At 46.5% G+C, this 26,142-nt stretch overlaps 2 protein-coding genes across 7 annotated transcripts in view; one reads left to right on the top strand and one right to left on the bottom strand.

Moving 5' to 3' along the window:
* LOC138841231 (adenylosuccinate synthetase isozyme 2) overlaps positions 1-10,973 on the top strand; it is a 37,982-nt gene extending 27,009 nt beyond the window's left edge. Inside the window, exons 12-13 of one of the 3 annotated variants that reach the window (XM_070041936.1) lie at positions 3,263-3,412; positions 10,897-10,973. In XM_070041936.1, coding sequence (XP_069898037.1) covers positions 3,263-3,412; positions 10,897-10,958 — 212 coding nt within the window. In that variant the 3' untranslated portion in view covers positions 10,959-10,973. Of the gene's footprint in view, positions 1-3,262; positions 3,413-5,514; positions 6,638-8,719; positions 8,812-10,896 lie in introns of those variants that run through there. The other 2 variants (XM_070041935.1, XM_070041937.1) reach the window with 2 other exon arrangements.
* On the bottom strand, positions 8,238-25,566 carry LOC138841232 (protein SPMIP3-like). Of its 4 annotated transcripts, none has more exons than XM_070041941.1 (6): positions 25,159-25,566; positions 24,925-25,049; positions 20,455-20,523; positions 15,466-15,558; positions 13,378-13,544; positions 8,238-8,376 (listed from the first exon to the last, which is right to left on the bottom strand). In XM_070041941.1, the coding sequence occupies exons 3-6, from the start codon at positions 20,508-20,510 to the stop codon at positions 8,264-8,266; spliced, it is 429 nt and encodes a 142-aa protein (XP_069898042.1). In that variant the 5' UTR covers positions 20,511-20,523; positions 24,925-25,049; positions 25,159-25,566; the 3' UTR covers positions 8,238-8,263. The 4 variants fall into 4 exon arrangements, with proteins under 4 accessions (XP_069898042.1, XP_069898043.1, XP_069898040.1 ...); XM_070041942.1 differs by having other exon boundaries at positions 25,164-25,566; XM_070041939.1 differs by having other exon boundaries at positions 24,925-25,566.
* Positions 25,567-26,142: the final 576 nt, after the last annotated feature.

Here is a 26,142-nt window from a genome sequence, read left to right as displayed (position 1 = left end):
ACAGACTTTCCTGCCCAGGTTGTCTTTGAACCTCAATCCTCAGATCTCAGCCTCCTGAGTAGCTAGGATTACTAGCGTGAGCCACCAGCCCCCGGCCTTTTTTTCTCTTTTGAAACATGCCTTTTTACTGATTGAATTTTCTTTTCTTTTTTTTTTGGGTCCGGTCGTGGGGCCTTTACTCTGGGTCTGGGCGCTGTCCCTCAGCTCTTCAGCTCAAGGCTAGCGCTCTACCCCTTGAGCCACAGCGCCACTTCCGGCTTTTTTTTTTTTTTTTTTTTGCTTATGTAGTGCTAAGGAATCGAACCCAGGGCCTCATGCATGCAAGGCAAGCGCTCTACCACTGAGCCACCTTCCCAGCCTAATGATTGAATTTTCTTAATATTATCTACTTTCCTGTTACTGCAACTTCTGGATCATCTTAAGTTTGGTTTCTCTTCACTAATCTACTCCTTAGTTGTGAAATGCCTAAGGACTGTTTCTGCACCTAGTGACTGGCTGAGTATTGAACACTGTAGATATATAGTGCAGAGACTGAGATTCTGTTATCTTCCTCTCCGTAGTAATGATTCTTATTTTAGGGCACCATCAAATTGAGACTAGTCATCTTTAACTTTATTGTTTTGTGCTTTGCCAGTGTACTTATGGAAAGCCCAAGATGTGCCCTAAACGTGTGTATCAGTCTTCCAATTCTCTCTCCTCTGTGGATCTTAGGGGAAGTGGTATTTGGCTTTATTAGGGGTTGAAGTAGAGAGAGGTGTGGGGAGATTAGGAGTAGGTTTTACTCAAGGGTACCGCTTTAAGAAATAGCCTTTCTGGCATATCAGCTGGAAGCCAGGAGAGTTACTAAAGTGTACTCACGAGCTCTTTCCAAACTTTAGCAATACTGCGCTCTTGTGAGCCTGCTCTTTCACCAGCACTGTTGATCCTCAGCTGCACAGCAGCTACCGGCTGAGATCTGACAGTTCTGCTGTTGCCCCAACAGTCCAGCCGAGCTGAGCCGAGGCTGTGGCATTGGACCATTCTTCAGGGGCCCTTGTCTACAGCTCCCTCTGCTTCCTCCCTTGCCAATCTGTTTTCTGCTTCACTTGAGGTTAGTAGAGCTGCCATTTTCTGCCCATGCCAGTGTCTTCTTTTTTGGGGGGTGGGGTGGGGGGGGTCAGTCATAGGGCCTGAACTCTGGGCCTGGGCGCTGTCCCTAAGCTCTTCAGCTCAAGGCTAGCGCTCTACCACTTGAGCCATAGCGCCACTTCTGGCTTTTTCTGCTAATGTGGTGCTGAGGAATCGAATCCAGGGCCTCATGCATGCAAGGCAAGCGCTCGACCATTGAGCCACCTTCCTAGTCTCCATGCCAGTGTCTTTGAAAGGACTTGCTCTTGTTTCCTTTCTGTCTCTCAGGAAACAGTCTTGTTCTGCTCTTTGTCTCATTTCCTGGGATAACTCTTCAGTTGTCATAGTTTGAGAACTGGTCTGGAACTGTGAGTTTCATCATGGCTGGAAAGGGAGGTCCCTGGCAGTGATCACTGCCACTGGGCAGTGGAGTGGCAATTAAGCAATAAGCTATTAAGTGTTCTTGTCACACTAATGCAAAGCAAAACACTGGCAGAATCTGAGGAATTGAGAACCAAGAACATTGAAGACTCAGCACACTGGGACAGTGGGAATGGATGGCCTTTGATGAATGCATTCCTAAAGACTGAGGCAGTTTAAGGTAAAATGTGTCAGAAGCCTTTCTCAGCAACATCTGGAGAGAATCTCATGTCCTATAGGGAGGGGGATAAGGAAGAAAATTAGTCTCAGGACTTGGCTACCTAGACAGTAGAGCTCTAGAGAATGGTATAGTCTCAACTCCAGCAAATCTGCTATGACAGTATTCACGGCCATCTACTGATGTTAGGGCTTTCCTTGCTTGATGCGTAGAGGCCTCTGCCTTGAAGGGGGCACCACGTGACTGTCTTAGATCTACCTCTATTTTCCCTCCTCATCAGCAGAGACTCTAAAGGCCAAATCCCAACCAAGAAAGCACTTAGGCAGAAAGGGACCAGGTTCTACATGGTCTGCAAGGACCTGCTTAGCATGTGACAGCAGGTAGTGAGAGTGAGGGTACATACAAACCAAGGGAGAAGCAGTGGAGGATGACTTGGGATGAGTGTAAGTGTATGCTGATACAGAGCGCCCTCCCGTGAGGTGTGACAGAGATCAACTGAGAACATGCTGGGATGGGCCACACGGAGCAGACGCGTCATAACTGCTGTGGTAGACAGTGGAAGAGGAACCAAGAGACTCAATAGGGCTGATTCATTCAGTTCAGCTCCCATTTTAGATCCTTCTCAAACTATTGGCATCAATTGTCTAAAATTGAGTTCTCTAGAAACAGATTGCTGTGGAGATTTGCAGCGGTTCGTAAGTGTGAGCAGCATGCTGTGAGGGAAATGGGAGCAGGCAGGTGGAGAAAGAAGTTGAGCTGTGGTGCTGCCCTTGGTGATCCTTCGGAGAGCTGTGGGGCTAGAATAGCTCTTCAGAGTTGTTCCACATTAGGCTAAGTGACCCAGTCCTCTGTGTTCCCACACCCACACGCCATCGAATGTGGACAGTGGTTCCTTTGTGTGAAGGACAAGGTCAGGGGAGGCTCTGAAGAAGTAAGTATGTGCAAGCCTTCTGGGAGGTTCTGTCGTTACAGCATCCACAGCTGATAGTATAGAAATCTGAGGTGCTCTGAAAATGGAAAGTTTTAAGTTTGGCATCAAATGTCATTTCCCAGGCAGGACTGATTTGGTGTGAACTGATGTTAGAACTGTGTGGCCTCTCTACTTGCAGTGAATGATCACATACAGCTCCAGAAATGTTTGCTTCAGGAAACTTCCCCACTTGGTGAATGTAGTGTTGTTAACTTTTTGTTGTTACCTTTCTAAAACCTAAGAAATTTCTAAATTACTTTTTTTTTGGGGGGGGGGGTCCGGTTGTGGGGCCTGAACTCTGGGCCTGGGCGCTGTCCCTCAGCTCTTCAGCTCAAGGCTAGCGCTCTACCACTTGAGCCACAGCGCCACTTCCGGCTTCTTTCTTTTTGCTTATGTGGTGCTGAGGAATCAGACCCAGGGTCTCAGGCATGCAAGGCAAGCGCTCTACCACTGAGCCACCTTCCCAGCCCGAAATTTCTAAATTTTAACACATTTCTGATGTGTTTGGTAAGTGTTTGAACTTTGTCCAAAAGATTTTTGATAATAAATAAGATGTACCATGAACGTATCTACTCCTTCACTTTTAGCTAACCATGATGTCTTAAATAAAGTTGAAGTCCAATACAAGACTCTCCCAGGATGGAACACAGACATATCCAGTGCAAGGACGTTTAAGGAACTACCTGTAAATGCACAACAGTATGTTCGGTTTGTTGAAGATGAGCTTCAGATTCCAGGTAAACATTTTATGAACTAGGATCTTCTGTTTAAAGAAAAAAATCATTGTATTTGGGAGCAGGGAAGTGGATATGGATTTCAGGGCTTTGTGTTGCTAGTCAAGCTGTACCTCAGCCCTGCTCTTTCTGCCTTAACTGACCTTCCAAACAGAAGCAAAGATTGGTTTGAAGAGATCTCAGGATTCCCAGCAATGTATTAGAACACATAATTGTAAGGTAAATTGAATAGGTTGGTTTAATTAGGTAGCTGATGAAGAGAACACAAGAGATTTCAGGCAGGAAGGAGAAGTTTATTACTGAACTGCTACCCCGCAGTGCGTGGTGGAGAGCACATGGTGGGAAGGGGCTAGCTGATATCCTGCCTGGGAAACTGAGGGGAAGGTGCAGCCAGGTGTGTGGAAGGGTATGGCCACACTGGATGCAGATGTGACCTCAGGGCCCAGGACCCTCCCACGGTCTGATGGGAGGCATGACCAGGGCCAACCCAAGATGTGACCTTGGAGGAGGGTGAGTTGACTGCTTCCAGGTGTGCCAGTTACCTAGGTGACACAGGTAGAGACTTGGCCAAGAGGAGGGAGGAGTCTGCCTTGCCTTCGCAGCTCAGACCTTACAATAATGTAATACTTTGTTTCTGTTTGGGTTTTTAAACTTTTTTTTTCTTTTTTGTTACTGGGGATCTAACCCAGTTGCACTTACTAGGCAAGAGCTTTGCCACAAGTTTGTAGATTCCCTCTTAGCTTCTCTGACATGTTTTTGCTTTTACCCCTTGACTGTTCATTCTTTTCTTTTGATTTTCACCCTCACTGAAAACTAGTTTATGGGCTCCCCCCCCCCCCCCCCCCGCATTTGAGTGAAAGCACCTTTAAGAGTTGGAGAAGTTTATTTGAATAGGCATTAGGAAATAACTATATACAAGAGGAAATCACATTAGTAGAAAATAAAAAATGGACTGGATAAACTCTATTAATAATGAAAACTTCAAGCTGGCCAGTGAGATAGGCACAATAAAGTTATGTGCAGTCTGTCATTTTTTTTTTTTTTCGGTTGGTCCTGAGGCTTGAACTCTGGGCTTGGGTGCTGTCCCTGCGTTCTTCAGCTCAAGGCGAGCACTCTACTGCTTGAGCCACAGCACCACTTCCAGTTTTCTAGTGGTTTTATTGGAGATAAATCTCATGGACTTTCCTGCCCGGGCTGGCTTTGAACCTCAATCCTCAGATCTCAGCCTCCTGAGCTGCTAGGATTACAGGCGTGAGCCACCAGTGCCCGGCTGTGGAGTCTCTCTTAACAGATGCTTTTGTTTATCTTCTTACATGAATGGGAGTTGAAAGAAAAAGTAGACAGGATATTTTCCATGTAAAATCTAGTATGCATGGACTGATTTTGTATTGTGGTTGTTTTCCTGATGAGCAGTAGCCCTTCCGTGTGGTGTCAAATTGAGTAAGCATATTTGCCTACTGTTACTGGCTACCATTTTCTGAACTAAATAGCAGTGAATCTAACAAAGACTTTGGTGAACACTAGCGCCATGTGAAACCCAGTAACTTTACAGATCCCCTAAAGCCAGGGGCTGCAAATGATTAGGGGTTCCTCGTGCTGGTGTGGCAGGCCATGCAAGCTGGTCTATAATTCTACTTTTTGAGCTATAGAAGGTGCAGTGACACTTCAGTATCTACTTGGTATAGAAGGCGCAGTGACACTTCTACTTATTATCTGTTTATCAAAGATGCTTTTCTAGATATCAGATAATCAAAAGTTCTTCCAGTCTCTGCTGGTTTAGACCAGTATTTTAGTATCCTAGTCACTAGGGATTAAGAAGTTATAAATGTTGTACATTTCAAGTAGTATGTTAGCATGGGAGCATGGCTTGGGTGGTATAAGTGCACTTGACTACTAAATATGAGGTCCTGAGCCCAAATCTCAGTACTACCAACCACAAAAAAGCAGAAAAGAAAAGTGACTACCTTGACTGTGTCTATGGCCCATTAGGAACAGGCATTATCTGCTAGCAGAAAGCACAAGCTTCTAGGGAAAATGGTGACCTGAGAAGTTTGGATGGATGATTGATGCTCTTTATGTCCTTTTGTCTTTGTTCTGTTTTCCAGTGAAATGGATTGGTGTGGGTAAATCCAGAGAGTCTATGATTCAACTCTTTTAAGGATGGCCAGGGATGTCAGAAACACTCCTACCAGGGAGGGAAGAGACTTACTCAAATATTCCTTTACGACTTACAAGTTCCAGAATGAAGACATGGAATGTGTGTGGAGCCTGGCACCGGTTTCCAGGCTGTGAGGTGGTGGCTATTGTGGAGATAGACTTGGGCATATTCTGGTGCCAGCTTCCTCACCTGGCATAATGGCCGAATCGCCTGTTGCTCCTGCCGCTCATGGTGCCACGTTTCCTTTCAATGTTTAGTAATAGGTAGAATCCTTTTTGTTTGAACTCGAGTCACCTCCAATGTAGGTTTTCTTCATTGTCATTGTATGTTCCTTAGTTTTGCCCCCTAGTACTGTAGATAGTAAGAACAATGCAGTTTTGCACAAGCATTTCTACATTCTGATCATTCTTTCATTGTAACTTTTGTTGTTAGAAAAAGTGAAGGCAGGATGGGCTTTGTGAACTCCGTAATGCCATGGATTCTGTCTTAACGTATGAACTGGTATTTTTGGCAGAGACCATTGCAAAATTGAGCTTTGGCAGGGAGAAGGGGGCGTGTTATAATGGGTCCCTTTGTACAGAACTTTCTTCTCTCTACAGATTATTTAATGCGTTAAGTGTTTAAAGAGAAAAGATGCTTCCCCAAAACAACTACCATGTTTTTTTTTTTAAAAATAGTCATTAAAAGATCTATTATGATACTCAGTGGATATTTTTGTTTAGTTTTAGATATGAACTGAGATGTGTAGCTTTCCTTTTTTAAAAATCTAAATCTAATGGATTGGTTTTCAACATTGTGCCTGCCAGTATATCTACAAAATCATATGCAAGTGTCTAAAGAACCCAAATTGTTGGCCATAAATTTGATCATGCCTTCATTTCTCCTTTATTTGGAAAAACAAAAAAGGGGTGTGTGTTATTTAGATAGTTAGGCATAACATATTGTGTTGTAGATTATCCTTCCGTGAACTAGTAAATGTTTAAATTAGTTACCACTTAAATTTATTTTATTATGCCATCAACAGCTGATTAAAAAGAACCAAATATTTCTAGTATGCTATGTGTATTGTGTTTTGTTCTGGCAGTAGAGACATGGTGTAAAGGAGCTGCTGCTTCCTTTCAGGGTGTGGCAAGGTAAGGAGACATTAGAAACAAAATCTTTGTGAAGGTCTAAATATTTCTCCAGTGTATGATTTTTATTAATACTTGGTCCAAGAAGAGTTCTAAAATAGGAGTAGCATCATTAGACTCAATAAATAAACAGTATAGGTGGTATTATAAGTCCATACAGATTAGTGACCTGTATGTTGAAATATGTAAATATGTTAAAATATGTAAATTCTGTTCATATTAGTGGAAATTGAATGGGCTTTATTTTAAAGTCCATATCCTTATCTTGGATATAAGCACTGCATTATTGAAACGTTTTCAGTAATGGCTCAGAAGGAAATATACAGTTAACTCATTTTTCCTTTCCAAATCAGAAGTCAGCAATACCTTAAAAAAACAACAACTAAAAACGGGTTTGGGATGTGGCTTAGTTGTTGAGTGTTTGCATGCATGAAACCCTGGGTTCGCTTCCTCAATACCACACACACAGAAAAAGCCAGAAGTGGCGCTATGGCTTAAGTAGTAGAGTGCTAGCTTTGAGGAAAAGAAGTTCAGGGCCCAGGCCCTGAGTTCAAGCCCCAGGACTCGTGAAATTAAAAAATACACACATTGCTACTATGATACTGATGATTCAACTTTGGCCAAGTGTTTTTTTAGAAGTGAAATATTGTTAATACGAGAGGCAATCTGTTTTGTCTTTAAAATCATTGATAAGTATTCAATTGCATTGGAAGTTATGTATGTAATTATATATGCTATGCATATGAATGTGCTAGGAGGCAAGCACAGTCTTGTTGAAATTCATTGTGTAGGGGATAAGATTCTACACACACTTGTGAATGAGGTTTATGTGCTACCATAGGAAAGTACTGGGGGTGATGAATGAGAACCTAAATGTGAGCCTGCAGTATGGTACCATCCCTTCTCTGGAGTGATTACCAGCTTCCTAGTGACAGCTGACTTGTTTCCATTATGGGCTGAGCAGTATTTTGCTGCTGTTGGAATAGATGCTCTGGATACCAATTTGGCTTTCTTACATGCAATACTTCTGCCCAAACTGCTACGTGGGATCTTCCCGAATGCCTGATCTACCATACCGTATTTCTTTGATGAGGACTCAACATCACAGCAAAAGAATAGCAACAGGCCTACACTCATGGAGTTCAATAGTCTTCCATGTTCCCCCTGCCAAAGCCATAGGCACCAGCTACATGGTAACCTTTCACAGGGCTGAGACTAAGGTCTCTAGCTTCTGCCTGGGCTCTGAGTTGTGTGTGTGTTGCTTTTTTCCCAATGGGTATGGGATGGGGGTGGGGGGTGTCAAGGATTGGGAGTGGAAGTATTATGGGTACTCACCAGTACCCATAATGACCCAGGGCCTAGCTAGGCAAGGGCTCTGCCAGTCAGTTCTCTGAAGGCTGGGTCATGATTCCTGGGTCTAGGCTGAACAACCTCATCTGAAAAGAATTGGCAACATGTAGATATTATAGAATTAAAGAGTTATCCACATACACATCAGAATTAAAAGTACTGCAACCATTGTCACTAAGAATGCCAAAAGTTGTTTTATATGAATCTGTGATTTATTTAGTTAAAAGCATCTCTCCCAAGGCTGCTTCTCTCTTGACAACGATACATCTCTGGTAGTGAATTCAGTGGTGCAGGATTTGATGAAATTGTGGCTAATTTCTGATCCCAGCCTGGAATTTAAAACAATTGAATGATTTATTTTAAGATTACCCACTTCTACTTTTTATTTTCTGATGGGACTAGGGTTTGAACTCGCCCTTGTGACTGCTTATCAGGGGTGATACCTCCTGAGCTATGCTTCGAGTGTCCCCCAATATTTTAACAGATACTCCTCTTAGCATTTGTGCCCTGAAACAAAATAATTTATGAGATTTAAGGCGAAAGAATGTGTTTAATATATGGAAAAAAGACTTATTTATAGTCTCCAAGTGGTAAGGATTATTATTAGGTACGCCAACATGTAAGTAAAATGAAATGACCCTTATAAGTTTGCATTTAATGTCCCAATTCTAGGTTACCATGCCCTGTGGTGCTGCATTGTCGATTGGCCACTCTATCTTCTCTGCACTGCACTGCACTCTCGTTGCTGACTTCCCTCACCAGAGGCCCTGCTAACCTGTAAGGAAATGCCCTGGGAAGGCTTGGGCTGAAAACAGTCTTGGCTCTGTGAGGTGATGGTGTCTCAGTGACAGCGTTCTCACAAAGCTTTGTTACATTGTTGGGTATTTTACTTACATTAGCCTTCACAAACACATCACCACCACCTCAAAGACAGACTCATTTGTCAAGCTGACCCAGCTCAGAGGTGAAGCCTGAGTTTGACCAGGATTCTCAGACTCCAAAGTCCCTAGGTTTTTACTGTTCTATTCCACCATCCTTAGCAAGTCAACTACATGTAAAGAAATTTCTTTTTCTTTTTTGTTTGTTGTGGGGCTTGAACTTGGGTCTTTGGTGTTATCCCTTAGCTTTTCTGCTTAAGGCTAGCATTCACCATTTTGAGCCACAGTTCCACTTCTGGTTTTCTGGTGGTTAATTACAAGTAAGTCTCATGGACTTTCCTGCCCCAGATAGCTTTGCACTTAGATCTCACAGCCTTCTGCATTGCTAGGGTTACAGGAGTGCTCTGGTGCCCAGCTTAAAAGAGGAATCATTGGGTACTGGGGTGAGTAATACAAAGACAAAGTCTTCCCGGGCTGGCCTCCTCCCCCAGGCAGCACGCTGAAGACGAGCCTGCTCTTCCTCTTCCACGGTAGTCAGTGTTTCATAAGCAGTTCTTCAATAAATCAATGAAATAGAATGGGCTGAGAATTTTAATTGAGGAAGAATTCTTTGAAGGGAATAACCACATCTATCATGGTCTATATTTAGTCTGTTGTAACAAGTCCCAGTCAGAAGCCTCAGAGCACTGAGCTTGAAATGCGGATCATTGTTGATCTAGACAAAGCACTGTGCTCAAACACCCAATCATAGGCACAGCTCAGAGCTGGCATACTTGTGCCTGTGAGTATTGGGCACTGGCTTCCATACTGCACAGGAAAGAAAGTGGAGGAGAGGAGATCTAATCCCAGAGACAGGCCAAGTGGCTTAAGGGCCTGTGCTTTGACACACTTTAACCTTACTTCTCTGTGGAAAACCTTTCCCACAGATTCTTGGCATTCTTATCAGGCCTCTTGCAGACCAACTTTTGCCTGTCTGCTCGCTCCTTCCTTCCTTCCTTCCGTTTTTGTGCTTGGTTCTGGGGCTTGAACTTGGCTTAGCAACTGTCCCTGTGACTTGTTTGCTCAAAGCTAGCTCCCTACCACTTGAGCCACAGTTCCACTTTCAGCTTTTTGGTGGTTAATTGGATATAAGAGTCTCACAGACTGTCCTCAGCTCTCAGCCTCCTGAGAAGCTAGGATCATAGGCGTGAGCCCCCTCAGTCTTGTTATCTGCAGGGTCTTATAAAGCAGGTATCACCTGAGTCCATATCCATTTGGCCTCTCATGTCATCTGTCGCCAGGTTCCTGAGTCAGCTGGCCTACCTTTGGGCAGCCTGGACACACCATGCTGTTCTCTTCCTTGTCTAGTTTAACTTTTACCTTGCCCTTCAGCTCTCAGTCAATCTTTTTTGCAAGGAAAACTTCTGGTCTGTTAATAGGCTGCCATAGCAACATAGAGTCTCTACTTCAAACCATTTAACAAGTGGCATTTTATGGGTGCGCCTGTGCTGTTTTCACCCACTGAATCTCGTGTGGAAACTGTCTCTCTTTGTTTCATGTGGCATTGGTCAAAGCTAAGCACACTGACGGCCACATAAATAGGCGCTATTAAGTATTTATTGCAGGACCGAACAAAAATGAGCCCAACATCAAATTGTCAATTGTCATAAATATGCTCTCCAAGAACTAGCAGAGTCATAATCATAGACAAGAACAAAGGCAAAGTTTACTTCTGCAGAAGGGTGTGCTATCACCCAAAAATTTGGCAGGCAGGCTGCTCCTGCTCTCTACCTGGAAGTAACTTACTTTCTAAGACTTTAGTATGTCACATTTCACCTTCCCTGGTAACTTTCTGGGGGACATAGTAGGTGGCAAATAGACCATGGCTTTACTAAGTGTTCATAGATTTGGAATTCATTAGGAACTGTGTAAAATAAGCCAAAGGAGAAGGCCTTTGATGTCGATCTGTCTAATGAGATTTCTGTCCCATAGGGAAAGAAGGCTCTGTTTCCTGTCACTGGAAGCCAGACGTTAGCTGGCTTCCCACCTACTAAAGAGATGCTATCACCCCGTCATCTAGAAAGGAAAGGTGTGCTCCAGCTGTGAAGGCGAGAAGCCCTGCTGGCATCCTGGCCAGCTCTTCTTTTCGGCCCTTCCTGATCCAGTAGCGTCCTCTCCCAGCCTCACAATTCCTTCCTTTTATCCTGAGCCCCCTTGCTCTCCTTTATCACAAAGTCTGCCAGTGAGCTGGGTGCAGTTGGTTCATGCTTGTCATCCTAACGACTTGGGAAGTGAAAATAGAAGAACTGGACTTCAGAACTAGACCAGGCAAAAACATGAGACTTTTACTTAAAAAATTAAAATGTGCCAGGTGCCGGTGGCTCACACCTGTAATCCTAGCTACTCAGGAGGCTGAGATCTGAGGATCATGGTTCAAAGCCAGCCCGGGCAGAAAAGTCCATGAGACTCTGATCTCCAATAAACCACTAGAAAACTGGAAGTGACGCTGTGGCTCGAGAGGTAGAGCACTATCCTTGAGCTGAAGAGCGCAGGGACGGCGCCCAGGCCCATAGTTGAAGCCCCACGACCGACAAAAAATAAACAAAAAAAATTAAAACATTAGGGGCACGGCTTAAGTGGTAGAGACCCTAGCTAGAAAGTTCAAGGTCCTGAGTTCAAACCCAGTATTGCAAAAAAAAAAAAAAAAAGCATAGTCTGCCAAAAAGCAATTCATTCGAGGAACTCAAAGCCCAGCACTGAGGATGACAGCACTGCCAGCACCGAGGATGACAGCACTGCCAGCACCGAGGGTGACAGCACTGCCAGCACTGAGGATGACAGCACTGCCAGCACCGAGGGTGACAGCACTGCCAGCACCGAGGAGGACAGCACTGCCAGCACTGAGGGTGACTGACAGCACTGCCAGCACCGAGGGTGACAGCACTGCCAGCACCGAGGAGGACAGCACTGCCAGCACCGAGGGTGACAGCACTGCCAGCACTGAGGAGGACAGCACTGCCAGCACCGAGGAGGACAGCACTGCCAGCACTGAGGGTGACTGACAGCACTGCCAGCACCGAGGGTGACAGCACTGCCAGCACCGAGGGTGACAGCACTGCCAGCACCGAGGGTGACAGCACTGCCAGCACCGAGGGTGACAGCACTGCCAGCACCGAGGAGGACAGCACTGCCAGCACTGAGGATGACAGCACTGCCAGCACCGAGGGTGACAGCACTGCCAGCACCGAGGAGGACAGCACTGCCAGCACCGAGGATGACAGCACTGCCAGCACCGAGGAGGACAGCACTGCCAGCACCGAGGAGGACAGCACTGCCAGCACCGAGGGTGACAGCACTGCCAGCACCGAGGGTGACAGCACTGCCAGCACTGAGGATGCCAGCACTGCCAGCACCGAGGAGGACAGCACTGCCAGCACTGAGGATGCCAGCACTGCCAGCACCGAGGAGGACAGCACTGCCAGCACCAAGGATGACAGCACTGCCAGCACCGAGGAGGACAGCACTGCCAGCACTGAGGGTGACAGCACTGCCAGCACTGAGGGTGACAGCACTGCCAGCACCGAGGAGGACAGCACTGCCAGCACCGAGGGTGACAGCACTGCCAGCACCGAGGGTGACAGCACTGCCAGCACTGAGGATGCCAGCACTGCCAGCACTGAGGAGGACAGCACTGCCAGCACCGAGGGTGACAGCACTGCCAGCACTGAGGAGGACAGCACTGCCAGCACCGAGGGTGACAGCACTGCCAGCACTGAGGGTGACAGCACTGCCAGCACCGAGGGTGACAGCACTGCCAGCACTGAGGAGGACAGCACTGCCAGCACCGAGGAGGACAGCACTGCCAGGAATGCTGAAACTGGTATCATGTGCATCTGGGGTCACCTCTGCCCTCCCTCCCTTCCTGCTCACTTGTGTCGCCAGACAGAAACACCACAGGGCAGTTCAGAATTTCTAGACCATGCCCCATGCAAATGAGGGAAAGTTTTTCCAGCTGTATGTTAGGTGTGGTCACTGTTCTATCTTGTGGCTGGGCTCACACTCCAGCTGTGTCCCAAGAAAGACACCTTTTCATTTTTTTTTTTTGGCCAGTCCTGGGGCTTGAACTCAGGGGCCTGGGCACTGTCTCTGAGCTTCTTTTGCTCAAGGCTAGCACTTGAACCACAGCACTACCTCTGGCTTTTTCTGTCTCTATGGTACTGAGGAATGGAACCCAGGGCTTCATGCATGCAAGGCAAGCACTGAAGTGCCGCACACAGGCAGCCAGCAAAGCAGGTAGAAGCCACTGTGGGTCCTAGTCACTTCTTCCTGCACAGACCCCTGCTCACATCTCTGACCGCAGCATACTGGTGGGTCCTCAGCACACTTCCTGAGATAGCCAGCCCACAGGAGGTGCTGAGCTTGCCTCAGGCATGGCTGATCTCACTGACTTAAGACCACTTTGATTGGACTTACCAATTTTGTAGAATGGCAGAGAAAAGTCTCTTTGGTAAGTGGTTTCCTTATACCATGGTTCAGGAGGCTTTTGGTGTTTTCGAAAGCAGATATATTGAATAAGCGTCTGTTGGTCTAATTCAGACTGATAGGGAGCCTTGGATGGAATGGATAAGTCTATGAGTGGTCTAAATGGAAACAAAAACGATAGATGAGCACCTCAGAGAGGAGCACTTTGTTCTCTCATCAGGCATCTACCCCCAGGAAGCGACCAGAAGACCAAGAACTTCTAGAACCACATCGTCCCGAGGCCGGGCAGAGCAAAGGTGCGAGAGAGTTAGCTCAGGTTCAGTCTAGCATCCCGGGAAGCTGAGTCCATGGCGCCAATGCCTTCTCTGTCAGACCAGCCCTGTAGTACATCTGAGCGTTTTATAGACCTAAAACCTGTCCTCACCTTCCTCTACCCATCTCAGTTACTTGCCAAAGAGCAAACAAGAACAAAATGTAAAGCCAACATACCTCCTGACCCTTGTGTAAGTATCAGATGTTCACTGTTACAGCTTGTTTGTAATATGAATGTAAATACACATTGGTGGTAAGTATTGAGACCTTAAAAATATCCATATATTTTGTTGTAGCTAGTCTAGCAATTGGGGGTGCCCATCAGCAAAGATGTAGTGCTAACAGTGCTTGTCAAAGTGTTTTAATAATCACAGAAAGTAGGAATTCTTCCATGTTAAAAAAAAAATAGGGAACCATCTGAGATGACAGATATACTAGTTACCCTGCTCTGACTCTCTCACACTGTTCATGGATTTCAATCCCAATGTCAGGTGTAAACTGCTATGTGGCAATCAGAAAAAGAATATTTTTAAAGAATAGGGAAATATTAAGTTGGTAATATAGACATGCAAATTAAAAACAATGCTGTAGAATTAAACCTCTGTGCCTTTTTTCTTTTTTTGGTGCCTATTCTAGATCTTGAACTCGGGGCCTGGGCACTGTCCATAACTTCTTTTACTCAAGGCTAGTGCTTTACCACCTTGAGTCACAGAGCCCTTTCCAGCTTTTTGATGGTTAATTGTAGGTAAGAGTCTCACAGACTTTCCTGCCCTGGCTAGGTTTGGGCTTCAATCTCAGATCTCAGCCTCCTGAATAGCTAGAACTACAGTATGAACCACTGGTGCCTGGCTTAGATTTTTAATTTTGAGATGGATAAAGGCCTACAACATATTAAATATGAACACAATTTAAGTGGATTATTTGAATGGTATTTGATTTGTCCCAATAGAAATGTTACCAAAAATAGTAAATAGATAAAATGAAAATGAAGTATCACAATACCATTCTATACTATTTTAGAATAGATTTTTGCATAATAGGTTCTGAAGAATTACTTTGGGACAGTGACTTGGGTAATCTTCAATTTAGAATTTTTTGACTACCCATCTTTTCTAAATGTTCTAAAGAGTGATTTTCATTTGTTTTTGTTTTGCTTTGTGCTGGTACCACAGCTTGAGCTCAAGATCTCTTAGTCCCTTGGCTTTATAACTTAAGGCTGGTGCTCTACTACTTGTGACACAGCTCTACTTCCTGCTTTTTTTTTTTTTTTTTTAATGAGACTTGAACTCTGGGCCTGGGCCCTGTCTCTGAGCTTTTTCACTCAAGGCTAGTGTTCTACCACTTTGAGCCACAGTGCTGCTTCTGGTTTTCTGATGGTTAATTGGAGATAAGAGTCTCATGGACACTTTTCTGCCCAGGCTGGTTTTGAACTGCAATCCTCAGATCTCAGCCTCCCAAGAAGCTGGGACTATAGGCTTGAGCCACCAGTGTTTGGCTACTTCCTGCTTTTTGATGGTAAACTGAAGAGACTTGCAGACTTTTCTGTCCAGAGTGGCTTTGAACCAGAATCCTCAGATCTCAGACTCCTGAGTACCTACGATTATAGGTGTGAGCCTTAAAATTTAAACTATTAAGGCTTTCTATTAAGTGGACAGACCATTATTACCGTCACCATTATTTCTGAGATCATGTGGTTCCTTTATATCACCTCATGCTATCATTCTACCTTTGATGGCCTTGGAAATGAAGATAAGGAATAGGCCTTACTTGTGTATCTTTGCACTGGAATCACGATGCAGTCTTGCTAGTTGCCCAGGGTAGTAACCTTGGAGGTCCTTTCCTTGGTGACTAATGAATATGCTAGTAGAGAAAGTAGGAAGAAAACAGCAATCATTACCATCATTTTTTTTTACAGGATACTAGCTTTGAACTTTGTCTCTGGCTCCTAGCAGCTAAAAGCCCGGAGATTTCTTGCAGCATCTGATAAACAAGCTTCTCTGTGCCAGACCTGTATATATGGGCTAACCTGCCCACCCCCACATCCAGCCTCCATAGCTGTAATCAAATGTTACTTGTTTTCAGGATTCATCAGAACCTATTTGACACATCAGGTTCAGTATCAAGGGGAAAAAAAGCTGGGTGCAGTTGGCTCACTCCTGTAATCCTACTCAGGAGGATGCGATTTGAGATTCAAGCATTGCGGTTTGAAGCCATCTCAGGCAGGAAAGTCTGTGATATTCATCACCAATTAACCAGCCAGAAATGCAGGTGTGGCTCAAGTGGCAGAGCACCAGCCTTGAGCAAAAAAGCCAAGCAAGAGCATGAGGCCCTAGTACTAGCATATGAGTGTATGAGTGTGTGTGTGTGTGTGAGAGAGAGAGAGACAGAGACAGACAGAATATACAAAGCTAATGGGATAGATACTGATCATTGCTGAAACATGCTTTATTTATGATATGGCTACAAGATTTCATAGCCGTTTTTTGTGAGGCACTGCGGAGTGTGGAAGCGGTCTCCGGCCAGCCTTGGCCCTGCCAGGATGTCCCGCTCGGCACTCTTGGGAAGCCACTGGTTCAGATGTGGAGGGGTGGAGAAGTGTCCGGGAAAAGGCACAGGCCTCAGACACTGGGAAGAAAGTTGCTAGTCCTTGGGAAGGACCTCAGGAAGATGAGCATTGCTGGGAAGATGTCTGTATGTTGGGTCTCTGTTAATCGTCCTCAGATTCTGAGCCCTTGGTACTAGGGGGGACCCAGCGGGAAGGAACGCAGTGTGCATGAAGTAGATGCACTATGTCTACAGTGAATCTATGTGATGAGCAGAAATTAAAACTGTGCCTTCCAGTCAGCCCACATTGCGGCATGCAGACAGGTAGGGTACCCTGCACTCCGCTGGGTCTATGGACACAGAGCTAAGCAGCAGCTCTGGTCCTTCCAAGGCCTGTGAAGAGGGAGCAAATGGGATGGGGAAGGGGTTCTGAGAAGAGTGTGGACGAGGTTTCCAGCCTATAACCAGCTGGCCTTGTTGCTTTGTGCTGACTGTGGCTTCAAAATGCATCATGCCAAGAGTCCTTGGTGAAGCAGGCCCGGCTCAGGGGTACAGGTTCAACAAGGGTGAGGCTGAGTCCAGCCACCATTACTGCCAAAAATAAAGGGAGTGCCTAGTGGAGCAAGCTGTTCACCTCCTGGCAGCTGGAAAACAGAGAAGGAAGAGGAAGGGCTGAGTCCCAGAATTCCTGCCAAGAGCTCACCCCCAATAACCTCATTTCCTCCCACCAGGCCCCACCTAAAAGTGAGACCACCTCCCCAAAGGGCCACCAGCTGAAGCTCAAGCATCCAACACATGGACCTTTGGAGAGTGTTCAAAATCTGAGCTCCAGCAAGGGTCTGGGGGCTGCCTTTCTTGTATAAAAGGAAGTCCAGAGCAGGGCAGGCTGTGCTTCTGTCTGTGCAAACAGGACACTGGGAGTTCAGATTTTCCACAAACCACAGACTGTCTAGACTTGCTCAGTGGCTGGAATAATATGACTGAGCCCTGAATTACAGCAGGAGATTACAGCAGGGGGGAGAGAAGTTGGCTTCAAAGGAGGAACAAATGACAGGTCTGAATGCAGGGCTGCAACGTGGTCGTCTAGGCACCTGTCCTGTCCCTCCCAAGGCTCCCCTGGAGCTGCCTGACAGTGGTGAAGAGCCCACGGGTGCTGGGTGGACATCCACGGTCTGCAGGAGTGGTGCTGCCACCCGGGGTTCCTGGTGAAAGTGAGCCCAGCACGGCCCCAGATGGGGTCTGCACCAGCTGCTCCCAGTGCAGCACCTAGCTTCCTCCCCAGCACCCAGTGACATATCTGGGAGCACCCTAGGCAGGCTTGGCAGGAGTGTGGAGAGGGCAGGAAAACATGCCAGGATCTTGGCGTTGGAAGGAGGGCAGCATGGAGAGAGAAGGAGAGAGAGTGGAGGAGGAAAAGATGACACACGCTGCCTGGAACTCTGTGGATAAAGATCCCAAGCTCCGCCATGTGGCCTTCTCAAACACGAAAAAGCTTGCAATTTGGAGATAAAAAAACCTCCACTCTTCAGAAGAGACCTTTTCCCTCCTAGGGGGAAATGCCTCGGTGAGCCCGCCACTGTGCAATGCCGACGGCTCCCATGCACAGAAGCGAACGCCCGGGACCCAGCCTGGGCGTCGAAGCCCTCCAGGGCTCTGCTCAATCTCTCAATCAGCCCTGCATTCTTTCTCCTCGGTGGGAGCAGGTGGTCACACCGGTATGCTTCCCCTGGGCATTATTTAAAGGTTGTGACAGCTGGGCTCTCCCGCGAGGTGTTCAAGAGCAAACTTGTCCCCCAGGAGAGTAGTATAACTGAAGTAGGGTCTCGGCTTAGCCACAGACAAGATTCAAGATGCCCAGGTGAAGGCCTGGGCAGCGGCCCAAGGGAGCTGTGCCACTCATGGGGACTGCACTCCTCCACGCCACACGTGTGTGATGCTTCATGCCTCATGCAGAGAAGAAGGCTCCTAATTCCAAAGCCACCTGTGAGAAGTAAGAACGCCTTGCTCCATCACAGCAAAAAGAGGCTCAGACAGGTTAAATGAACTAAGCCAGAGCCACGAATCATTTGTGTGTGTATGATGACTTTCTTTTCAGAAGAGCATTATTTCTAATAAACTACATGATTCCTCCACTTAAGGGCAGACAGCAAGTACATATCACATGACATTTAAAACAGGAGAGGGATCCACACCTGTAAGAGCATAACAAGCGAGCCTGAGACAGGCGGAGAGCAAGACTGAGGCCAGCCAGGCCTGCAGTGAGTTCCAGACCAGCTGGGCTACACGATGAGACCTTGTCATGAAAAGGAGGGAAAGAAGGAGGGAGGGAGGGAGGGGAGAGAAGGAGGAAGGGAGGGGAGAGGGGAGAGGGAGGAGAGAATGAGATCAGGCGCTGGTGGCTCTCACCTGTAATTGTAGCTATGTAGGAAGCTAAGATCTGAGGATAATGGTTCAAAGCCAGCCCAGGCAGGAAAGTCCTTGAGACTCTTATCTCCACAGCAGAACTACGGCTCAAATGGTAGAATTGTTAGCCTAGAGAGAAAGAGTTAAGGGACAGTGCCCTGGCTCTGAGTTCAAGCCTGAGGATCAGCACACACACAAAAAGGACCATGAAGACTACCAGGAAAGAAAAACCTCCTAGGTCTGATAAACACCTTCTGCAATAGCAGGGCATAAAATCAGAACAGAGGAATTGCAGATGTGGCTCAAGTGGTAGAGTTCTAATCTTAAGCAAAAACCCAAGCAATTACAAGAGGCTCCAGTCTCAGTACCAAAAATAAAAATACAAAAGTCAGTAGCTTTTCTGTATACCAATAATGAACATACTGAGAAAAACATGGATTACATCTCATTCATTGCAGTTTCCCCCAACTACCAAATCAAAAATGAAACCGCAACAACGACAATAACAAAACTTCCCCACCAAAAACTGGGGGAGGGGAGGGGGGCCATTTTTAAACTAGGAATACATTTAACTAAGGAAATCAAAGATCCCTACCATGAAAAGTATAAAACACTGAAGTGTATCTATTAAAGAAAGTACTAGGAGATGGAAAGACCTTCCATATTCATGATTGACAGAACACTGTGAAAATGGTCATATTACTGAAAGCAATTTATAGATTCAATGTAATCCCTATCAAAATTCCAATGTCATGCTTCACTGAAATAGAACAAGAAATCCTAAAATGTACATTAAAGTGCAAAAAAATCCTGAGTAGCTAGAGTAGTCCTGAGCAAAAACAGCAATGCTGGAGATATCACAGTACACCTGTTTACATCATACTATAGAATAATAATATAAAAAACTTGCATGGTACTGGAACAAAAACATACACACATAGACCAGTGCAATAGAATAGAGAACACAGGCATAAAGTATCATAGCTACAACCATTTGATTCTTGACAAATGTACCAAAAACATACACTGGAGAAAAGACAGCTTTTTTTTTTTTTTTTTTTTTTTTTAACTCTGGGCTTGGGCGCTGTCTCTGTGCTCTTCAGCTCAAGGCAAGCGCTCTATCCCTTGAGCCACAGCTCCATTTTTGGTTTTCTAGTGATTTATTGGAGATAAGAGTCTCACAGACTTTCCTGCCCGGGCTGGCTTTGAACCTCTATCTCAGCTTCCTGAGTAGCTAGGATTATAGGCGTGAGCCTCCAGCGCCCAGCTAAAAGACAGCCTCTTTAACAAATGGTATTGGGAAATCTGGATATTCACATGCAGAAGACTGAAACTAGATCCTTACCTCTTGTTCTGTACAAAGAGCAAACTGAAATGCATCAATGACCTTAATGGAAGGCCTTATTTGGGCCCACAGATGAGCTGGGAGCAGTATAAAGGCTGTCTGCTCCCCGATTCCTCCACGTTGTGCCCGTGTGCTTTGTCCTGAGCTATCCCATCCTGCAGCCATTTGTGGCCATCTTGGAATTCAGGAAGGGCCTGGATCAGCCATCAGACCACCTGATTGCTACCTCTGAGACTTGGGACTGCTTTAATTATGGGTATCTTCTCAGCCCTTCCCCCCAGTTTTCCCTATTTAACCCCCAAAGACGGCTGTGGAAGTGCTGAAGCGCTGTCTTTCCGTGCCTACCACACAATACAACTCCTTTCTCTGTTTTTCACCATGTGTCTTTATTTGTCCCAACTGGACATGTGGAACTCCTGGAGTTTGGGGATGAGGTCTAAAAACTCCAGCTTTAAGAACTTTACCTGGGTGGAATCACTGGACGACGCTCATGAAATTCTCGTAGTCGGATGGCAGCCATGATAGGTGGAAATCTAAAACAAAATAATTTATGGAGTGAATTGTCTTGTTGCTAGGTTGCACACATTTCAAGATAAAAGCTTTTGCTACAGTCTGGACCTGGAGGATCCCCAGAGGACCATATATGGAAGGTGTGGTGTTCTTGGGAAGCCATGAAACAGTTCGTAGGTGGGGCGTAGTGGGAAGAAGATAGGTCATTGGGGAATCCTGGGACACCTAACACCCAGCTGACTATTGTTTTTGAGACAGGGTCTTGCTTCCTGCCCAGCATGCACCTGTTTTAGGTGCATGATCTATTTTAGGCTTCCTGTTGTAGCTGGAATGACTGATGTGCACAACCATGCCTTCTTCTAGTGAGATGGAATTTGCAGAGCTTTCTACCTAGGCTGTCCTGGATCTGTGATCCTCCTGATTTCGGCCTCTCAACTCACGAGGATTGAACAGATGTGAACCACTGGTACTTTGCTTTAGTCAGCCTTAAAAGTATAGCCAAATAGAAAATCTGAAAATAATAAACTTACGTATGAACATAGCCAATACAGTGGCTATGCTCAGAATCAATAATAATACAACTTTCATCTTTCAAATATATTTTTTTAGTTGACTTAATAGAAGATTTTTACTTTGATGCATCTTAAGTAAACTTTTCCTGGGGCAGAAATGAGTTCCAATCATACAATCAGTCACTTTGGGTGGACTGTTCTCAAAGACATGTTAAGGACTTGGTCTGCATCCTGGCAGTCTGGAGACTTCACTCCAGTGACTCCAGGAGGTAAAGAAAGTAGGACTGAGGTTCAAGGTTCACCTGGGCAAAAAGTTAATACAATCTTATCTCAACCAATAAGCTGGGTATAGTGGTGTGCTCCTGTCAGCTACGTGGGAAGCATAAATAGGAGGGTCAAGGTTCAGTTTAGCCCTAGGATAAAACACAAGGAGATGTTGTTAGAAAAACAAAACAAAACAAAGGGCTTGGAGTGCCAGGTACGGTGGCTCAAGCCTGTAATCGTACTGGCTCAAGCCTGTAATCCTACTCACTCGGGAGGCTGAGATCTGAGGATTGTGGTTCAAAGCCAGCCCGGGCAGTACAATCCATGAGACTCTTATCTCCAATAAACCACCAGAAAAGTGGAAGTGGTGCTGTGGCTCAAAGTGGTAGAGCACTAGCCTTGAGCTGAATAGCTCAGTGACAGTGCCCAGACCCAGAGTTCAAGCCCCATGACTGACAAAACATGCTCCCATGTGGGAGTATGGGTTCACTAGAGTGCCTTTTTAGCAAGCTCAGGATCCTAAGTTCAATCCCAGTACTACCAAAAACTTAAAAAACAACCAAATATGTTGAGTTCAAACCCCTAAAACCACTCAAAGTTGAGAAAGGTTAACTCCTCACTGTCTCAAACAATTCTTGGCACAAAGTTTGCCATAGGATTTGCCCTAAAGTTGTGAGTTCCCGTCTCTAAGATATTCAAAATATGACTGGCTGTTAACAAGGTAGCTAGTGAGTGGAGAGAGGCACAAGCAGCCCTGCCATGCTGATGATACCTACAGGCCGCCATGAGCCGGGACCTCCTCGCTCTTACATGCAGTCCTTTGGGGCAGCAAATTTTCAGCTACCCTCTGGTGTTGGTGATAGTGCAAGGGTACACTGCACAATGGAGGGAGCGGAATGCTTGACATCACTCATAGATTATGATGCAGGCTGGTTAGGCTTTGCTAGTAGTACCTTTCAGGAATGAATATAAAGGTTCCTATAGTTTCCATGGAAGCCTGGCTAGAACTTTCTCCCCTGTAAAGACTGTTCCAAGGGTGACAGAAGGTTAAGCATCTGGGTGGTGCTGGTCCTTTACAAGCAGGAATTGAAGAAGCTGGGTTGGCACCAGAGCAGAGGAGTCCAGACTTTCTGGCCTAGAACTAGATTAGGCTCCATCCAGCTGCTACTAAAGAGATCTAAGGCTTCTTCTTCTTTTTTTTTTGGTCAGTCGCAGGGCTTGAACTCTGTGCCTGGGCGCTATCCCTCAGCTCTTCAGCTCAAGGCTAGCACTCTACCGCTTTAGCTACTTCGCCACTTCCGGTTTTCTGGTGATTTATTGGAGATAAGATTCTTACAGACTTTCCTGTCCTGGCTGGCTTTGAACCGATCCTCAGATCTCAGCTTCCTGAGTAGTTAGGATTACAGGCATGAGCCACCAGCGCTCGGCTTCTAAGGCTTTTTTTTTTTTTTTTTTGGGTCCGGTCGTGGGGCCTGAACTCTGGGCCTGGGCACAGTCCCTCAGCTCTTCAGCTGAAGGCTAGCGCTCTACCACTTGAGCCACAGCGCCACTTCTGGCTTTTTTTTCTTTTTGTTTATGTGGTGCTGAGGAATCGAACCCAGGGCCTCATGCATGCAAGGCAAGCGCTCTACCACTGAGCCACCTTCCCAGCCCTCTAAGGCTTCTTAATTGTCCTACAATTCAATTCAAAGCCAGCACTGGTGGTACACACCTGTAATCCTAGCTACTCTTAAGACTGAGATCTGAGGACCACATTTCAAACCAGCAAAGTCCATGAGATTCTTATCTCCTATTAGCCACTAAAAAACCAGAAATAAAGCTATTGATAAGAGTGCCAGTCTATGCCTGATGCTTTTTTTTTTTTTTTTATCTGTTGTGGGGCCTGAACTCTGGGCTTGGGCCTTGTCCCTCAGCTTTTCAGCTCAAGACTAGTGCTCTACCACTTGAGCCACAGCGCCACTTCTGGCTTTTTCTGCTTATGTGGTTTTGAGGAATCCAACCCAGGGCCTCATGTATGCAAGGCAAGCACTGTGCCACTGAGCCACCTTCCCAGCCCTATGCCTGATTCTTTTTAAAGCTTGCAGCATGTATTTTTTTTAAGCTTAAAAAAAAATCTTAATTTATTACATCTTTTTTATTTCTTCTCTTTAAAATTATTATTCTTTTTAAAATCATTATTAGGAGTTGTACAAAGGGGTCACGGTTTCATAAGTCAGGAAAGGAATACAATGCTTCCTGGACAAATGTTACCCCTTCCTTCACTTTCTCCCAGTTTCTTGTTTCCATCTCTGCCCACAAATTGCATAGTTCATTTTTTACATATTATATACTAAATACATGCATTTGTTTACCCTTCTTCCATTTTTATGCCCTGCTTTGCCCCCTCCCATAAAAAACCAACAAAAAAACCCCCAAAACACCACATTTCATCTCATTTTGTGTGTGTGGCATTACTGGGGCTTGTACTCAGGGCCAGGTCCCTGTCCTTTAGCTTTCTTGCTCAACATTGGTGCTCTACCACTTGAGCCACAGTTCCACTTCAGGATTTTTGGTGGTTAATTTGACTAAGAGTCTCATGGTATTTTCTGCCTGGGCTGACAATCTTTTTTCTTGGTCATGGGCCTGAACTCTGGGCCTACGTGTTGTCCCCTCAGCTTTTCAGCTCAAGGCTAACAACACTCTACCGCTTGAGCCACAGTATCACTTCTGGCTTTTTCTGCCGGGCCTCACGTAATGCAAGGCAAGCATTCTACCACTGAGACACCTTCCCAGTCCTGACTCTGAATCTTGATTCTCAAATCTCAGCCTCCTGAGTAGCTAGGAGTTCAGGTGTGAGCCACAGCACCTGGCTAAAGCTGCTTCTTTTTACTAGAAACACTGACTCCTTTCCTGGGAGCAGGACAAAGTCTGGGCATCCCAGTCCCCTCTATTTTGTACCTGTGTCTTTTGTCCGCAGCCATTCCATCCAGAAGCCAGTTTGTAAGCCAGGGAAGGTCAGACCACCTGCCAGGTTATCAATGACTTTTCTTTTGAAAGTTTTAGCCAGGATTTTCCTTATAACAGGGTTTCAGTAGGGAGAAATAAATAGGAAACATTTCCTGTTCCCCAAGCAGGAAATGGGAGTTAAAGCTGTAGTTTTCTACTTTGAGCTGGGCAAATCCATGTGGTTTAACAGACCCTTGGCTGAGTGGTTAAGGCAGGTGAGCGAGGCTCACCCATGACACAGGAAACTGTGAGGACTACCTTTTGCCAGACATGCCTGCCATTCTTTGTCTCTACCCACTCAAAAAAGTTGCCAGATTTTTACCATTTCAAAAAGGCAGATTTAGACAGCTCCTTTTATATTTGAAATACAGATGCAAGGCGGATTTAGATAGCATTTGCCACATCTAGACTTGTAATTTAACAGAAAGGGAGGTATCCGTGGTTTTTTTGTTTGTTTACTTCCTAGTTTTAACTTGAGTCTGGTCCTTTTGATATTTGTTGAAAAGAATACAACCTGGCGGTCTCCTGTCTTTTCTACCCAGCTTCTCAGTGCCTCTTTAAAGGCCCCACCTGACTAAACCACCTCTGAACACACCATGACTTGGGGCTCTCTATTATGGCTTTCTCATTCCCAGCCCCCAAACCTAAGGCAGATGACGTTACCGCTGGAAGGTAGCTGAAGAAGTGCTGGAGCGCTGGCCTCCTGTGGCGGCTTCTGTCCCTCACCGCTCCTCTGTATTTCGCCTGTTGGGGTGAGTGGCCGAACCTGACATGTCTACCTCCTGGGCCTGGGGTCCAAAAAACAACAAAAAACCAGCTTCAACACTGCGTCCTCTTTGTAGCTTTCGAGCCCGGTATGCTCTTTGGGACCCCAGAAGTGACTAATGAAGCTATTACTCAACATAGGATTTCCAGGACACAGGCAGAGCTGGCAGCCATGGACGCGGCCCAACAGGAGTGTGTACCGTCTTGTCGTGCAAATGGCTTTTCTCTTCTTCCTAGTACTCTTACAGCACCGTGGGCAGTGCAAATGTTCTCCTGGTCTAGGAGGACTCGACAGTTAGGTCCCCAGAAGCGCCCCGGGCCGAGGCGCCATGATGCGAGACCCCGCCCTGGCCGGCCGGAAATGGGAACTGGAATGCAGACGGCCCTAAAAATTAGGTTTATGGAAAACTGGAATACGAAACAAAAGCGTGCGAGCGCTCGCGAACCGCAGTCCTCCTTGCTCTGACAGGGAGCCGGGGCGGACGGGGCGGACGGCGCGGACGGCGGCGGCCCTCCCACGTGGCGGGTCACAGGCCTTCCATTATGGCGCTCCTGGTTCCCATAGTGCCTCGGGCTCCGGTCCCAGGGCCTCCTTCAACTCCCCCTCCTCCCATGATGCCGTGGGTGCGCGCTCAGCCAATGAAAAGCGCCCAGGGTAGCGCATGCTCAGACTGGGGGGGCGGGGCCGGGGAAGCGGTAGCACGTGCAGCCCTGCGCCCTCCGACGCCTCGCCGGAAGCCCCACCGGAAGCCCCACCGGAAGCCCCACCGGAAGCTCCGCCTCCTGCTCCCCACCCCGAGGCAGGTTTGTTGTTGTTTTTGCGATTTTCGCAGCTGTTCTCTTGCGTTCAATGGATCCCTTCCTTCCTTCCCGGCCTTTCGCTGTTCCTGGCTTCATGTCTACACGCTTGCACGTCGTCGACATCACCTGCATCCCCTCCCTGTACCGAGCCCTGACCACCAGGCCGACCTCCTGCGTGAGCCTTCCTACTGCCGGGAGCTGGAGGCCTGCGGGAGGAGGAGCGGCCTCGCCAGCCCGAGTGCTGGGGAGCTGGGGAGCTGGAGGCCTGAGAGAGGAGGATCCGGCCTCGCCCAGCCGGAGTGCTGGGGAGCTGGG

Source organism: Dipodomys merriami, unplaced genomic scaffold (assembly GCF_024711535.1).
Source record: "Dipodomys merriami isolate MVZ:Mamm:240054 unplaced genomic scaffold, mDipMer1.0.p SCAF_31, whole genome shotgun sequence".
Lineage (NCBI taxonomy): Eukaryota > Metazoa > Chordata > Mammalia > Rodentia > Heteromyidae > Dipodomys > Dipodomys merriami.
This window is presented reverse-complemented; position numbering and strand designations above follow the sequence as displayed.